This window comes from Meles meles, chromosome 1 (genome assembly GCF_922984935.1).
Source record: "Meles meles chromosome 1, mMelMel3.1 paternal haplotype, whole genome shotgun sequence".
Lineage (NCBI taxonomy): Eukaryota > Metazoa > Chordata > Mammalia > Carnivora > Mustelidae > Meles > Meles meles.
The window spans coordinates 187,865,320-187,881,356 of record NC_060066.1 but is presented as its reverse complement, the minus strand read 5'-3'; the positions used below and the strand labels follow the sequence as shown (position 1 = coordinate 187,881,356).

At 53.5% G+C, this 16,037-nt stretch overlaps 3 protein-coding genes across 5 annotated transcripts; 2 read left to right on the top strand and 1 right to left on the bottom strand.

The window, feature by feature from the left end:
- Positions 1-466: 466 nt before the first annotated feature.
- On the top strand, positions 467-5,175 carry MANEAL (mannosidase endo-alpha like). Of its 2 annotated transcripts, XM_046003912.1 has the most exons (5): positions 467-1,145; positions 2,383-2,492; positions 3,337-3,413; positions 4,539-4,582; positions 4,816-4,933. In XM_046003912.1, the coding sequence occupies exons 1-5, from the start codon at positions 596-598 to the stop codon at positions 4,842-4,844; spliced, it is 810 nt and encodes a 269-aa protein (XP_045859868.1). In that variant the 5' UTR covers positions 467-595; the 3' UTR covers positions 4,845-4,933. The 2 variants fall into 2 exon arrangements, with proteins under 2 accessions (XP_045859868.1, XP_045859861.1); XM_046003905.1 differs by having other exon boundaries at positions 4,539-5,175.
- A 19-nt stretch (positions 5,176-5,194) lies between these two features.
- On the bottom strand, positions 5,195-10,988 carry YRDC (yrdC N6-threonylcarbamoyltransferase domain containing). Its single transcript, XM_046003927.1, has 5 exons — positions 10,597-10,988; positions 9,926-10,040; positions 9,683-9,802; positions 7,951-8,093; positions 5,195-7,641 (listed from the first exon to the last, which is right to left on the bottom strand). The coding sequence occupies exons 1-5, from the start codon at positions 10,986-10,988 to the stop codon at positions 7,581-7,583; spliced, it is 831 nt and encodes a 276-aa protein (XP_045859883.1). The 3' UTR covers positions 5,195-7,580.
- Positions 10,980-12,258, top strand: C1H1orf122 (chromosome 1 C1orf122 homolog). 2 transcript variants are annotated; one of them, XM_046003945.1, is made up of 3 exons: positions 10,980-11,114; positions 11,340-11,541; positions 11,785-12,258. In XM_046003945.1, the coding sequence occupies exons 2-3, from the start codon at positions 11,494-11,496 to the stop codon at positions 11,878-11,880; spliced, it is 144 nt and encodes a 47-aa protein (XP_045859901.1). In that variant the 5' UTR covers positions 10,980-11,114; positions 11,340-11,493; the 3' UTR covers positions 11,881-12,258. The 2 variants fall into 2 exon arrangements, with proteins under 2 accessions (XP_045859901.1, XP_045859893.1); XM_046003937.1 differs by lacking the exon at positions 10,980-11,114 and adding an exon at positions 11,117-11,247.
- Positions 12,259-16,037: the final 3,779 nt, after the last annotated feature.

Below are 16,037 nucleotides of genomic sequence, written 5' to 3'. Positions count from 1 at the left end.
GTGAGACAGGGTCCGAGGGATGGGGATGCCGAATGCAAAGAAGGGAGGTCCCTGAGATCAGTACCGAGGCGGTTAGTGGTCAGTGAAGAGGGATAAGCGGGCAAGGAGATCCCTGGAGAGAGACAGACACTGACAGTCGCATTCTTCCCCACCCAGGCCCTGCTCCCACGCCCTCCCGCGCCGCCGCAGCGACCTTCTCCCAGGCTCCGGAGGGAGGGCATTCGCCTTCCCCACTGCGTGCCTCTACGCCAGTAGAGCCCAAAGGCGACAAGTGCTCCGCGAGCCGCGCAGCTTGACCAGGCCCCTGCTCCTTTGGCTCCGGGAACTCGTAGCTCTGCTACTCTTTGCCTCTCCTCTCGTCCACTCCCCCCTCGGCTCCTGACCACTTGGTCTGCGCCATCTACATTCGCTGTGTGCCGGGCCCGCCCGCACTGCGGGGGAGAGGCGGGGAGCCGCCCACGCCGCGCTCGGCTCTCGGCGTCGCCGTCTCCCTGGGACGCGCGCGGGCAGCGCGGCGCGCGGGAGCCGGGTGGGCAGCCATGGCGTGGCTGGCGGGGAGGTAGCCGGGCGGGCCGCGAGGAGCGCAGGGGCCGCCATGGCCCGGCGGCGGCGCCGCGCCTGCATCGCGCTGTTCTTGGTGCTGCTCTTCGCCTTCGGCACCCTCATGGGCCTGCGCACGCTCAAGGCTCCGGACGGACTGCCGGCGCTGGGCCCCGGCCTGGAGCTGGCGCCCTTTGAGCGACGCCCGGAGGGAGCCCCCGCGCCCGCCGCCCGGGCCCCGGCCGCCCCCGCCGCGCCGCCCCCGCCGCCGCCGCCGCCGCGCACCGCCGGCCCCGGCAGTCCCCCGGGCCCGGCCCCCGCGGAGGCCGAGCCCGCCCTCGGGCAGAGTCTGCGCGTCTACTCGGACCTGCACGCCTTCTACTACTCGTGGTACGGGAGCCCGCGGCGTGAGGGCCACTACATTCACTGGGACCACGTCATGGTGCCGCACTGGGACCCCAAGATCTCGGCCAGCTATCCCCGCGGCCGCCATAGCCCTCCCGACGACTTGGGCTCCAGCTTCTACCCGGAGCTGGGGCCCTACAGCTCCCGGGACCCCGAGGTGCTGCGGGAGCACATGACCCAGCTCAAGGAAGCCGCCATCGGTGAGTTTCCCCCCCACCCCCACCCCCACCCCCGGGGAGGCCCTGTTCCCCAGTCTCACCCTTCCTCAGTTTCCATACCCCAACTCCCGCTGGTCCTGTCACGGGCCTCTGGTCCCACTCACCCTTCAGCCTGGCTTCTTACTCCCTCCCTTCTATTTTCATTCAGCACTTACCACGCGGCGCCCTCCCCCCTCCTAGTATTAAGACTACTCCATCTTCGCCATATGACCCCTCACAGCAGGGCCCTTTCATAGGGCGGAGCTGCCTGGAGGGCCAGTGGAAGAAGGCATTTGCTCCGAGCTGTCCCAGGTAGGGACAGCAAGGAGAGGGAGGAAGTCTTCATCTCTTGGGCTTCTAGGCTTGGGTAAGTGAGGACTGGGCATCCTGACTCTAGGAATGGGGTTCAGAGGAGCCATGCCCGGGATGGCAATGCTTTCACACCAGATACAGGATAGGGCAGCAACCCTTCCAGTTCTTACTGGCTGCAAAAACAAAGTTTGCCCATATTGCATGATGAGCCCGGCTGTTTGCAGTGCAGGGGTAGGGTGGTGGGGGTGGCAGGAGTATTCTGGTTGCAAAGAGGTCCCTGGGAGACTCTTTTGTAGGCAGGCTTGGTGGGGAAGCTCACTTCTTTCAGACTGTGTCACTGAATTCTCCTGGATTTTAGAACACATTTCAATTTATCTAGAGATGGTTAGTGAATGGGGGGCGGGGGGTTTGAATGACAGAGACAGTGGTGGGAGGTATTCACAGAGAAATGCCACAGAGGCTATTCCTCAGGATTTTACAGTCTGAAGAGGCAGTCGAGACAGATGTTATTTCCCTCCGAAGGCATGAGATGACTTCTGCATGGGGCCCCTCTCCCTGCGGGAACTTAGAGGTGTCCTCCAGAGAGAATACTGTGGCTTCCAGATGGGTGTGGCATTATCCACTCATTTCCTTTTGTTCTACTGCTTGCCATTGCAAGCGGAAGTCCACGTCCTCCTGACTTTTCTCAGGCTCCTTCCCCGCCTGATGTGCAAAGGTTCCCGCTGGCGCTGAGCTTCAGCACCGTGGGCGTGGACAGCTCCAGGAGGTTAGGCTCTGGGATTCGATTCGCAGGAAGTGAAGCTGGCAGGAGCCTCGCTCAAGGTTTCATTCAGAAACCATTTTGCAGTTGGAGACGGTCTGGGAGGAAATGGATCTCTGTTGCAGGGGTACTGTGTGTCTCTGAAGTAGCTTCTATGTTGTGACTCAGGCGTCCTGGTCTTGTCCTGGTACCCACCTGGTATGGCTGATGATAACGGGGAACCCTCAGACGACCTGGTACCCGCCATTCTCGACACCGCCCATCAGTACAACATCCAGGTGAGTGTCCAAGAATACGTCAGGTGCTCTTTGGCCCATTCTGGAGATTTCCCCTTCTTTGCCCACAGGGTTAGTTTTTGGCTTTAGCCCACATATGGCAGATACACAGCAAGTGTGGTGTTGGGGTGGGGTTCTAATAAATAGCACCTGTCCCTCTTATTCTCTTGAATTTTGGGAGGAAAAACTGGGACAACTAAATTTAGGGGAAATGGGAAGACTGAGTAAGTATCACTGTGATAGAGGTTAGGTTGGAGACCCTGACTCTGGATAGAGGGCAGGCAAGCGCCAAACGTCTGAGATCCCTAGTAGGAGGCAGTGCTGGGCCTCAAGGAGGGGAGTATAGGCAGGCAGGTGCACTTTCAAAATGATGGGGTGGAGCTAAACATGTCCAGTTATTTTCCCCAAATGAACAAAATAAGTTATTTGGTTCACCCTTTCCTGGGGTGAAGGAAAAGAAACAGCAGAGCAGAGGCCCATCCCTGTTCCTGAGCCCATCACTGATACGTGAACAGATCAGAGCACCTTCGCCAGACAGCTTCAGCACACTTGTTCCCATGGTTTCAGATAGCTAGTGCCAATCATATGGAGCTGGCACATAAGCTTAAACCAATTAGCCATCCAGTGACATCCCATGGGAATGATCCCCATGATGCCCTGCTGTGGGAGGGGGCCAGGCTTCTTGTCCCTCTTTTTCCGACCCTAAGGGCAGTGGCTGCTTTTATCTCTGTTATGCCCACCGTTGCCAAGCCTCCTCCTCCAAGCCCCAGTGGAGCATGAGCCTTATTATGGGTTGTGGCCTGTGGGCAGATACTCACCTGACCAGTACCTCCTCTGTTTGTGGCAGGTGGCCTTCCATATCCAACCCTACAAGGGCCGGGATGACATCACTCTGCACGACAACATCAAGTACATCATTGACACGTAAGGCTGCTGTGGAGCCTGGATCTTGATGGGGATCAAAAAGGGGGGCGGGGATAGACTTAGAGGGGTAGGTCGAGAGACACCAGGGAAGAATGCCGGTGTCCTCAGCAGCTCCTTCCCAGAAATACAGTACTAGGCTTGGAGTCAGCAACCTGGGTTTGAATTCCAGTTCTGCAGCCTCCAATCTGTGATCTGATGCAAGCCTCTTAACCTTTGAGTCTCATGAGAGTTACAGGAGTTAAAATATGTGAAAGTGGCTTGTACAGTGCTTGTAGTTTCATCCATTCATTCAAAAAATATTTTAAGTGCCTTCCGGTGTCCAGGCTCTGTCCTGAGCCCTGGCTGTACAGTCATGGGTAGGGCTAGCGAAGGTGACATTCTAGTGTGTCGCTGCAGTGAGGCACACAGTAGTTACACATGAAAAATCACATAGTGACCCATGCTATGAGAAAGTGATAGTAAAGAATAGAGCAGGGTCCTGTGTTACAGCATGCCTGAGAATGGGTGCTAGACTTTAGAACGGGTGGGCAGGGGAGCTTGAGGAGAGGAATGTGTGAGCTAACACCTGAAGGGAGTTAGCTCTGCAAAGATCTGCGGCAGAAAATTCCAGGCAGAGGGCTGTCAGATCCAAAGGGATCTGACATAATGGGACATAATGGGACATAATGGGACAAGCTTGACAGCAGAATAAAAGGCTGTGTAGCTGGTGTGTGGAGATGGGGTAATGCAGGGATGGAGGTGGGGAGGGCCAGATCAAGTAGGAAGGGCCTTGCGTGTCTCCCTCAGGAGCAGTCGGATCTGGTTCATGCCTTAGAAAGAGAGTAGGTTATAGGGAGCCAGAAGTGGGAGCCTGGAGACCCAGTGGCTGGCTGCTCCTGTAGTCCCAATGGGAGAGGGGATTGGTGTGGTGTGGGACTGGAAGTGAGGCTTTAATGGAGGGAGGTTGAGGCTGGGGAGAAGAGGGTGGGAACTATGAGGCACGAGGGGTGCAAGCACAGGGAAGGGCTGGATCCCAAATCACACTTGGGCATAAGGAAGGACCTGATCCGTGGCTTGCCTGACAGCTGAGCTGGCTGCCCCCCTCCTAGGCCACCAGCTCAGGTTCTTCTCCCTCCTGCTCCTCAGGTATGGCTCCCATGGTGCGTTTTACCGCTACAAGAACAGCATGGGTAAGAGCCTCCCACTCTTTTATATCTATGACTCCTACCTGACATCCCCTGAGGCCTGGGCCCACCTCCTGACACCCAACGGGCCCCACTCCATCCGCAACACCCCCTACGATGGGGTCTTCATCGCGCTGCTGGTGGAAGAGGGCCACACCCACGACATCCTGGCCGCCGGGTTTGACGGCATGTACACCTACTTCGCCTCCAACGGTTTCTCCTTCGGCTCCTCCCATCAGAACTGGAAGGCTGTGAAGAGCTTTTGTGATGCCAACAACCTCATGTTCATCCCCAGCGTGGGGCCTGGCTACATTGACACCAGCATCCGGCCCTGGAACAACCACAATACTCGGAACAGGGTCAATGGCAAGTACTACGAGACAGCCCTGCAGGCAGCCCTGACCGTGAGGCCCGAGATTGTCTCCATCACGTCTTTCAATGAGTGGCACGAGGGCACCCAGATCGAGAAGGCCATCCCCAAGAAGACACCAACACGTCTGTACCTGGACTACCTGCCTCACCAGCCCAGCCTGTACCTGGAGCTGACTCGCCGCTGGGCAGAGCACTTCATCAAAGAGAAGGAGCAGTGGCTGATGTGAGGAGCCTGACCACGAGGTGCCGATGTCCTGGCCTCCCCGGAAGGTGTCACCATGTGGGGCTCAGCTGTGGTTGGAGACACTCACTGGCCTCCAAGATAGCAGTGGGGCGCCTCTGGGTGGGCCATCGAGCCTGGGCTGGTGGGGACCAGAGCTTTCTCCTCAGGCATGTGGCACTGGGGTGCTCTGCAGGGATGGGAAGTAAGGCAGGGCTCCCAAGAGGGACCCAGAGAGGCTGGCAGGTGACTGGACTCAGCCCAGGGCCACTCCACAACCTGGAGAAACACTTTAGAATTATCCCTTTGAGCTTGGAACTCAGCAGGTTGGTGTCGCGTAGCAGTCCCCAGGTCACTGCTGTCAGGAGGGTTCAGGGCTCTGGGCAGGCAGGTGCGCTGCTCCCTCTTTGGCCTTCTTCCCATAGCATCTGTCTTCTCCAAGTGAGGGAACCATATCTGAGACTTCCCAAAAGGGAAATTTTAGGTTTAAGCCCTTCCCAGTAGACCCCTGAACACAACGATCAGGAAATAACCCTAAGCATTTGTACACTCATTGAACACATACTAATGGAGCACCTACTACGTGCTAGGCGCTGGGGAGAGACTTCATACAGGAAGGTTCTTTTCTTCCAGAAGCTTACAGGATCCAGCTTTCCTTATTTGGCGTGGCCTTGTAGCTAGTGCCTGAGCAGTTTTTCCTTTTTTGCCGTTTTCTCCAGTGCTGGGAGTTCAGTTTTTTCCTCCTCTAAGAAGATACCTCTGTGCCCTAGAGCCCACATTTCCCCAGATGACTATCTAGCTCCAGGGAGAGGACCAGGACATCCTCCCTCCCTCTAGCTGCCTAAACCGAATGAGGCCCACTCGGTGGGGCCATTTTCAGTGCTACTGTGATTTGTAGTAATTAAATATAACATGGTCTTCTCAAGTAAGCATTACTTTGCTCTCTTCAAGCCTTCCTGAACTCTGAGCCCTCCCTCAAATGCTGTGACAGACACATGAGATGGGCTGGCCAGTGTGAGCACAATGAAGACTGAGTTTGCTTAAGAAACCAGGAGTATAAACAAGATTTTTAGAGGGGATATTTAACAGTGCTTATTTACAAATAAATGAATCTACTCATTGGGGGCCCTCAGAGCAGGTCCTGGAACACCTTCTTGGCAAGATTTAGGAGCTACTTGGAAATATGTGCATTGTGTTATAGGCTCAAGCTTGAATCCCACTTGTGGGACCCCCAGCTCCCGTGAGGTAACGGGCACTGGATGCCATGGTGGACAGGGCAGATCTGGACAGGAGCACAGTGCTGGACGGTGCCCTGCAGTACCTCACAGAAACAAGAAACACTAGGCTTCATTTCACACACACACGGTTTGAAAAACACTAAAAATATGGCAAGCTCAGGGTCAGGAGCAGTAATTCTCATTCATTACAGCCTGGTCAGTTCTCTCAAAGGCTAATCTGTAGCGAGAGCCATAAAGATGTTCATACACTTTAACCCTATAATCCTAATCCCTGAGGAAATAATTCAAAAGAAGAAAAATAAACTATTTACAAAACATTTTCTATTAAAGAAAAACAAGGTTCAAATAACCAAGAATAATTCTGTTTAACACTTGGCATACATATGAATAAAGGCTCTGAGTACACACCGGATTCAATAAAGGTATTGTAGGCATAACTCATTATAATTTATTTTATGAATAAATAAGAAAAAAAGCCACTGGCTGAAAAGAGTAGTGAAGATTTGTTTTCCCATATTCTTTTGATTTGGCCTTCCCCAGCCCTGCCCCCTGCCAACTGAGCTCATTTCCCACCCTTAGTCCAGAATGCTGACTCTCTCCACCAGGCCTTAAGGCACACAACACCACCGGCCTCTCCGGTTTGGAGAAAACAGTGTCCGGCCTGTGGCTCAACAGTCTTTATCCTACTCGAGGTCCAGCTTTGGGTGCCTAAGTACACGTCTTTGGTCACTGGAGACTTAACAGCACCAGCTGGTGCTCTGGCTGATTTGGACCTTAAATGCCACTACCCGCCAGAGAAGGGGGGCTCCGACTGGATTCCATATCTGTTCCTCAAATTATTTCTCAAAAAAGATTTTTTTAAAAAAGAAACTTATCAGAACAAGGACATCCAAGGAATGTTCTCAAACAAAATCTCTAAATCAGCTTTTGGCTGATACATGAAATCACAGATAATAAATATGACCTCCCCCACCAGGTGTGAGACGAAACCAGCAGCTTCTGGGACTTGGTGTGCAGTATTCGGAAAGACACAGTGCCTTCAAGAGTCAGGACTAGTGACGCCGCAGCTCCAGTGGCCTCTCTCAGTGAGGCCGTGCCAGTCCCCAGTGGACAGACACATAGTGTCCAGCACCAGTCCTTGGGCCTTCCCCCTACCCAAGACGCAAAAGCAGGATCAGTGTGAGGGGAGGAGCCCGTACTTCTGTTGGAGGATAGATGTAGTACTCTCCAGGGCACTGAGAAAGCAAAATGGAGGGCAGTTAAAGTCTGACTTCTCCAAGCCCCGAGCCCACCAGAGTCTGCTGATCAGTGACCTCTAAACCCTCAGGTCTTAAATATGCTCTCGTCACCAAACCCATGATGAATCCTTTGAATCCTCAAAAAGCTAGCAAATACCAGCAAACTCAGTCCATCCACCACTTCTCCAAACCTGCCCACCCCACCCAGGACAAGATAGGAGTGCCAATCCTTATTTTATTAAGGCCTTTTTTTTTTTCACCTTCCAACCTTCCTCAAATTCTTTCCCCGTGCCATAGCAGACTCACCAGCCTGGACGAATGATGCCAAACTTTCCAGGTACAGACAAATCAACCACAGTTGAGCCCAGGCGATACTCAGGGCTCTGGCCGTCCCCAATTGGTCCCCCATCAATGACCAGGGACAACTGAGGCCAGAGGTCCTGGAACTCCTGAGAAGAAGGAGAGGAAGATCATGGACACCACCTCTGGCATCCACAATGCTGTCACCGTGCACGCAACGTGCCCAAGAAGACGAAGCCCGCACACGTCTAAAACAGGAGGTGTCTTCCTCTAAGCAGGGATGGAACCTCCTTCAGTTAAGGTCTGTCAGCGTCTAGGAAATGGCATCCTATGGGGTTTGGAGCTGCCCCAGGTTAGCACTTCAAGGAACACCTATCTAGAGCTTTAAAAAAAAAAAAAAAAAAAACCTCGTTATGCCAAGAGGAGCTTGCACACAGGGCTTCTGTTAGGGACATATAGGTCCGATGACTGGAGGTCTAGGTGGATGTCCAAAGATGTAGGCTTTTACCCAGAACTTTCGCCCAAACTTCTGAGTCAGTGCATGCAAGTTACGTCATCCAGTGCATCTCCTGGCTCTCAGGAGAACTCTGGGTAAGGACAGGGAGAGGAAGGCAGGGTGCATTCTGCACATGCGTGACACCAGCTCTCAATCCTTGGGTGGTGGGAAGGATAGCCCCTCCAAAATCCATGGTGTGAACTGTTAACCGGGTTAGAGCATCACCCACTCTCCCCACCACCACCACTCACGAAAACCCTGCAGCGGTGGCTAAGCCCGGGTATTTGGGATGGAGGAGCATAACCACCAGTTACTGCACTGGACAGGTCAACTGTTTGCTGACAAGAATACCCCCACCCCCATCCCACTGCCTCAGGCATAGCCACCAGGTAAAGCCTGCAGTCCCAGAATAAGACAGGATGCTGGACTCTCAGTTTCTAAGGCTCCTGAAACCACTCTCTAGGTCTGGACATGGAAAACCCCATCACTGTGCTGTGTTTTATATTTAAGTTCAGGAAGAAGAAAAGTGGTAAGTGACATCTTTTTTTTTTTTTTTAAGATTTTATTTATTTATTTGAGTGAGAGAGAGAGCTCACGTGCACACAGCAGGGACAGTGGCAAGCAGAGGGAGAGGGAGAAGGAGGCCTGATGTGGGGCTAGATCCCAGGACCCTGGGATCAGAACCTGAGCCAAAGGCAGACGTTTAACCAGTTGAGCCACCCAGGCACCCCTGTAACTGTCATTTCTTTGTGTTGTCATTCATTCCAAGCTATGCAGTCAAGACAGAATTAGGATGGATTCTTTGACCTGGCTAGTGGCCAGAGAAGAGAACAGAGTCAGGAGTCCCTGGGCCAAGTGATTTAACTTTTTGGAGCCTTAACTGTCTTTACAGCACTGTTGTAAAGACTTAGTACCTGACTATACTTTCCAACAGCTACCACCACAAAAAGAAGGAAAGAATTAGATTCACCATGATGTTCCTTATTATTAAAAAGACAACAAGAAGAAAACACTAATTCTTCCCCTCACCTCTCAAGCTTTTCAATTAAACCTTTCCAAGATTCTTTAATTTGGATCCCCCCACCTCGCTACCCCACCCCTGCCAACAGGACAGACCTCCTACCATCAGACTCAATGGATGAAACTCCTGCAAGGCGTTCCGGTGAACCATCAACCCTACTGACTCAGAGGAAACTGTGTCTGGCCTGGTGATGTTTCTGCGGGGAGGGCTGGGTAACTTACCTCGACATTCAGAGAACTGGCCTGGGAGCTCAGGTTGGCACTGGTGAGAGCGAGTGGTCCCCCAAACACCTGGACCAAATCCTGTATGAAGGCATGATCAGGAATCCGGATGCCTACAAGCTATGAGGCAAGGGGAAAGAAGATAGTCAGAAAGGTTGGAAGGGATAGGGAATGGCTCTCGCCTGGATCCTAGTGAAAGCCAGATGGCAGAAGTCTGGGGACACAGGAGAAACTCTGACTCACAGAAGTAAAGGGGTTCAGGTCCTTATTGAGCTCCTCTGAGCGTTCCAACACCAGGGTCACTGGTCCTGGTAGTAAGTCTTTCAGGAGTCCCTCGGGTACTCTCACATGGCAGTACCTGAAAAACAGAGATGGCACAAATCTACCCAAGAATGAAGGGTCTCTACTGGTCCTATCCCAGACGGTAGGCAGATCTAGAAAAGGGGAACCTGGGGACTACAATGGGATCTGTCTTCCTCTTCACCTCCCTAAGAGTTTGAGAAGGCAGTGCTCCAGAGGAACACCCACGGCTTGGAGCCCACATGCCTCTGGTCTCCGAGACTACAACAGCTACACCGTTATCACGCTCCGTGTTTCATTTTCTTCCAAGCATCCCCATAGCGTTTGTTTCCTTTGTTGCCGTTTTTAAACCGTGGAAGTCCCGACCCCCATCCCTCATCATCACAAAATCGCCGGGAGGATAGGGACCCTGCCTGCCTCGTTCATCGCTGCGCCCCAGCACCTCTCTCAGGGACTAGAAGACGTTAAGTGCTCGATACACATTTCCAGTTCCGGATTCCTGGGTGAGCCTGGACAAGCCCCTCCCGCTCTCTGCGCCTCAGTCTCCCAAGCCTGTCACCGGAAGCCCCTCCCGCGGTGCCGCCCCCAGCGGGGCCGGGTCGGGGCGGCCTCACCTGTAGACGTCGGCCACGCGGCCCAGGCAGACGGCCAGCGGCTTGGCCTCGCTGCGGCCCTTGAGGCGGTACACAGCGCCCAGTGCCTCCGAGCAGCTCGCCGAGCAGGCCAGGCCGTACAGCGTGTCGGTGGGGACGGCCACCACGGCGCCGGCGCGCAGCTCGGCCACGGCGGCCCGCAGCGCTTCGGTCCAGCCGGCGCGCTCCGGGCTTGCGGCCCGCACGGCCCCGCTCCCTGGGAGCCGGAACAGCCGGGCCCCCGGCGCCGCCGGAGCGGGGCTCGGCGGGCGGAGGAGGCGGCCCCTCCGGGCGGAGCCGCCCGGCCCCTCGCTCAACCCCACGCTGGCAGCCACCGCGGCCCTCAGCCCCCTGCACCGACGCGCCGGAGACATCCGCCAGGGCCCGCTTCCGGGAGGAAGTGACGCGCCCAGTCAGCTTCCGGCCGGGGAGGCTCGGCCCCACCTCCGCGCCGGGCAGCTTAAAGGGACCGCGACCCCCAGGAGGATTGAAGGAGACCGGTGGGGACGGGGCGGGGCGCAGCTTTGCGGAGCCCTAGCGCAGCGCTGGGGAGGGGGGCGGCTGAAAGGGGGGCGGTGGTCGGGCCGCGCAGGCGGAGATGGAATGGGGCCCGGGCTCAGACTGGTCACGGGGGTGAGAGGGGGCCCGTCGGGGCGGGGGGAAGGGGCTCAGACCCCGCGCGAGCGCCGGCCCTGACCGTGTGTCTCTCGCTCTCTCCCGGGCAGGGAGGCTGCCGGCGTGGACCGTGGGAAGGCGGGGCTGGGGCTCGGCGGGAGGCCACCCCCGCAGCCGCCCCGGGATGAGCGCGCCCAGCAGCTGCTGGACGCGGTGGAGCAGCGGCAGCGGCAGCTCCTGGACACCATCGCCGCCTGCGAAGAGATGCTGCGGCAGCTGGGCCGCCGGCGCCCGGAGCCGGCTGGTGGCGGGGTCAGTGCCCACCCCGGGCTGGGCCTGGGAGGTGGGAACTGCCCCGTGGCTGGACTTGCTAAGCCCTAGCCTCCCCTGGAGGGTGGAAGAGTGTCCCCACCGCCTTACCCCTGAACCTCCTTTCATCTGGGCGAGAGGCTTTGAAAAAGTTGTGCTATCCAAATGCCAAGTGGCCAAGTCCTTTGCGGGGCCTAATCCAAGGCCTTTCCTCCCAGCCTCACTTTTCCTTTCTGTTCCAACCAGAACGTCTCAGCCAAACCCGGAGCACCTCCCCAGCCAGCTGTCTCCGCCAGAGGTGGCTTTCCAAAGGATGCTGGCGATGGAGCTGCGGAGCCCTGAGCATCCCTGATGGGCGCCCCGACTTCTCTCCCTCCCGGGGCTGGTGGCTGAACTCTGAACAACTCCCTTCAGTAAAGGGGCCAGTCTTCACTGGCAGTGGCTGGTACTTGGCTCTCAGCCTGGGGTGGCAGCTCTGCTAGCAGCTGGGTTCACTCCCACTTCATCCTGGCTGAAGGCAGTGCTGAGCTTTGAAATGTAGCCAACGAATACCCTGTCTGATTACCCGGATTTGGGCAGACCAGCAGTGCCCTCCAGAGTGGTCTGGCCTGCTTTGGGGGATCCAGGTGGTGTTACATGTCCATTTCATGCTTTGGGGGCTCCTAGCCCCGCAAAACACTTTTAGCAGAGCCTTGATTAAAAGGAAACCTGCAGACTCTCCTGGTGACCGACCTTTCCTTTCTGTCCCCCAAGACTCAGCTGAGGAGGGGAGGGGGTGGTAAGTAGAGGAAAATCATCAACCATGGGTAGGTTTGGGAAGAAATGCCACAGATACTACCAGATTTAAATAAGCATTTAATTAGGATTTCATTAGTATTAATATTGCTTTTTCAATTCCAAAAAGTTAAATTTTCACTTCTTAGCAGATATTTTAAAGTACAATATTAAGTTTATACAAAATGAGCAATTAAGCAAACACCATTATTTCACATTCTTCAAAAATACAAATTCATATTTACTTTTTTGGGTTTGGAGGTTTCTTCCTTTGGAAGTACTGAACCTGTAACGTTTTCATATCGCTCGGTGGAAGTCCGTTGTTCCCATGTTTCACACTTCAATAACTTTGATAGGCTTTCACATAAACCAAATAAAACTATTTGAGATTTAAAAAACTGTCACCAAGACCTCCGGCCAATGACTTATTACTGTGTGTCAAAAAAGAAGGCTCTCTGTGGGTCTTGACTTTCCTGGCCAGATGTGAGCCAGGGATTCAGCAAAAACTTGTTTCCAGCCACCTTCCCCCAAAAAAGGGACTTGGAAGAGTTGATAGGGAAAGGTAACAGCCACCTTGAACTCTGACCCTCCACCCCCACATTCTCCAAAACACAACAAAGGATGTAGACTGTTGAACCAAAGGCGCCTCAGGGAGGCCTAAGGACATGGGAGAAGGGCAAGAGAGGCCTCTGACTTGGCACCACTACGAGGATAACAAGGATATTGCAAAAAACACCCCTGGGTTTTGGTGAAAAAAGGTTTTATGAAAAATTTTCCCATAAGAAAAAGAGTAGAAACTGCATTGAGCTGAGAAAGTGACACTACATTATCACCCAATTTTTGGCCCAGCAGGCACACCACCAAAAGGGCAGTGTGTGGTTTTAAACTTTGTTTCCAGTAAAAAAAGCTTGTACTATATACACATTGACGTAAGATCCAGTTTAATTTTGCATTTTTCAGTGCAGACTGAGAAGCCCTCTGGAACAGGAATAAGTGTGAGAAATGCCCCAACAGTGATCGTCAGCGTCCCCAAGGGGCATGAGAGGAAACACAGGACTCTCCCTGTCCCCCAAAACCATGCAAGAGGAAACAGACTAAACTGACTACCAACCAGAAATACGCAAAATTCTGTTTTGTTGCCTCCCCCTGCCCCCACCCCAATATTAGGGAATGGACAACTTCCCATCTATGTCACAGCAGGCCCATTTGCATATTGATCTGTGGAAATCCTTCTGCTTTGGCTGAAGTGTTATGTCAAAACTTCTCTATTCTACTGTAGTCTGAGAATTGAAGATAAAATGGGGGGGGGTACTCCCCCCCCAGACAAAAGGGAACTATGGGGGAAGGAAGAAAGTCAAAAAAGCAGATTATTAACAGCTTTGTTTACTGGATTTAATGAAGGCTGGAGACGTTTTTTCTTAAAGAACCAACGCGGGTGGTGAGGGGAGCAGTAGGGAAATGGCTCATGTTGCCCGCTCCCCCACTACCACCACAACCTCCCAGACATGTTTCTGATTGGTGGTGGAGGAAAATGTAACTCTAGCAATACTGTTGCAGTTCCACAAATCAATGGTTTCAGTGACTCTGGAGAAGTCTTTAAGATTAAAGACAGTGAACAAATAGAAAAGTCTAGAAGGTGCCAGGTTTCTACCTAGGAACAACCTGTTCCTTCCTTTCAGGCATCATTTTGTAATGGTGAAGGTGGGGCAAGATGGCAAGGGACCAAGAAGTGATGAGAAAGGGCCTCAACAGTCAGCAGAAGAAAACAGGACCCGCAGCAGTTCTTCAGAGAGCCTGAGGGGGCGCCCTCGGGCACACAGGGAAGGCTTGCATAGATTGAAGCAGTTGCTGAGAATGCATAATAGTGTTTCCCTACGGACAGCCTCACAGCACAGGGCTGATCAGAGCGGAAAAATGCAGCCAGGCCAGGGCCACATGGGACAACGACCGTCAAGCTACACATATTGCACCAAGGTAAGTGCTTTTCTTTTCACACCTCAATTTAAATTTTTATTCTGAGCAAAAAATAAAACTTTGTGGAAAGTATATATATGTATATATATACACAAAAGAAATTGCAGCAATTGGGTTAAAGATAAAATAACCTAAAGTGCTTTTTTATTTTATTATTTCTTTAATATACCAATATGAGGTTCTGCAAACTCATCCCTCTGGACACATTCAGCATTATACAAAGTCTCAGGAAAACCCACCCACACCCTCCACGATCCCCATCAGCCCACTGCCTTGACCCTGAAGGTGAAACTCCAATCTACTGACTTTCCCAGAGCTGGTGGAGAGAAGTCCCTGGCTTCTACACAGAGAGGTCGTCATGCCTTTAGGCCCCTTCTGGCCTTTGTACCATGATCTCCTTCTAAGGGGAAAGGAGTGGACTTTAATAAATGCCACCAACTCCTGTCACCAAACAAGCGATGCCCCCTTGAGGCTGACCAGATTCCTCTCCCCCCACTCCCCGCCCCCCCAGGTTAGGCAGGGCCATTCTCCCTCGATGTCCCAGCCACCTGCTGGGGAAGGGCCCAGATCACTAAGGCAGCTTGGGGGTGCCAGCCGGTCTCCTACCCCTTCCTAAGTCCATGAACTCCAGTCCCTGGTGCTGACGACACCCTGTAAAAGGGTGGCGGAGCTGGGGATGCCAGCGGGGGCTGGAAGCATACACCTACCAGGTGGAAATGGCTAAGGTTACCATGGTTAGAAAAAAGGCTTGATTTTACCTGCCCGAAGTCTGCAGCTCTTCCCTAACCTTACCACAGGGTCATTCCTGGGTTTGGGACAGCACATTCTCTATGAAGGCTCGCTCTAGCTCCACTATAGCCAGTAGCCTGCTCCCCCACAGAAGGTTCCTGGCACCAGAGGCGAGGCTTTGCAGGAGGCAATGGGAGGGAGAAAGCTCTGGAAGAGGAAGGAAAGACTGCCTGTCCCGTGGAAAAAACCTGCTCTTCACAACCGCTCACTAGCATTTTAAGCACATTCCTGATTTTTCAAAAGCTAATTGGCTGATAGTCCCCTTGTAATTTTGAGTCACCCTCAAAAGGCAGATACTTCAACTAGATACATCTGTCAGCCTAAATACTGTTTGAAGATGCTTCTTCATCACCCCCAATCTTTGAAGAGCAAAAAAGCCAGTAACCTCGCTAGGCCCAAGAGGAGCACAGCTCTGGCTAGCTTGAAAGAAGCAATCATGAAACCACAGACACTTCCAATGACCTTCCCTGGGCTCCCGTTTCCCACCTCAGCTCCCAGGGAACCGAATCCCAGGTACCTCTAGACTGGGTATGTGGGGAGGTCATTTGTGCCCTCTATTTGGAGCTATCTTTGGGACCCTGTCGTGTTGCTCTGTCCGAAGTTGTAGCGAAAACAGCCTCAAAGCTTCCTAGGGGTACAAGACCCAGAGACAGCCATGGATAACCCACACTCAGCAACCAGTTTTCCAGGAAGACTAAGCCACTGTGGTAATAGAAGATTCCTTCCCCCTTATCAACTTCTGCTGAAGTCAGTGGTCATCAGAACCCAACAGCCTTTGGGGGAGGGGAGTGCAGAAGGCCAAGAAGAAATGGATTCTCTGGACTAGACTCCTCGAATGAGAAACCACCAGCTGCCTGAGGGAAAGTCCTTTTCTCATGGCAGTAACATTTACTACCTCTGCCTTCCTGTCCAACTCTGTCCCTGAAATTCTGTCAAAGGCAGGGCCTCTGGGCCCCCAGGTA

Excerpts from the sequence above, each read along its gene's own strand:
- MANEAL (XM_046003905.1), top strand. The coding sequence starts at position 596 with ATGGCCCGGCGGCGGCGCCGCGCCTGCATCGCGCTGTTCTTGGTGCTG. Across the intron at positions 1,146-2,382 it reads GCTCAAGGAAGCCGCCATCG|GCGTCCTGGTCTTGTCCTGG; the intron begins GTGAGTTTCCCC and ends GTTGTGACTCAG. Across the intron at positions 2,493-3,336 it reads CCCATCAGTACAACATCCAG|GTGGCCTTCCATATCCAACC; the intron begins GTGAGTGTCCAA and ends TGTTTGTGGCAG.
- C1H1orf122 (XM_046003937.1), top strand. The coding sequence starts at position 11,213 with ATGGAATGGGGCCCGGGCTCAGACTGGTCACGGGG. Across the intron at positions 11,248-11,339 it reads GGCTCAGACTGGTCACGGGG|GGAGGCTGCCGGCGTGGACC; the intron begins GTGAGAGGGGGC and ends TCTCCCGGGCAG. Across the intron at positions 11,542-11,784 it reads CGGAGCCGGCTGGTGGCGGG|AACGTCTCAGCCAAACCCGG; the intron begins GTCAGTGCCCAC and ends TGTTCCAACCAG.
- YRDC (XM_046003927.1), bottom strand. The coding sequence starts at position 10,988 with ATGTCTCCGGCGCGTCGGTGCAGGGGGCTGAGGGCCGCGGTGGCTGCC. Across the intron at positions 9,803-9,925 it reads ACCTGAACCCCTTTACTTCT|CTTGTAGGCATCCGGATTCC; the intron begins GTGAGTCAGAGT and ends CTTGCCTCATAG. Across the intron at positions 7,642-7,950 it reads GGCATCATTCGTCCAGGCTG|TGCCCTGGAGAGTACTACAT; the intron begins GTGAGTCTGCTA and ends TTGCTTTCTCAG.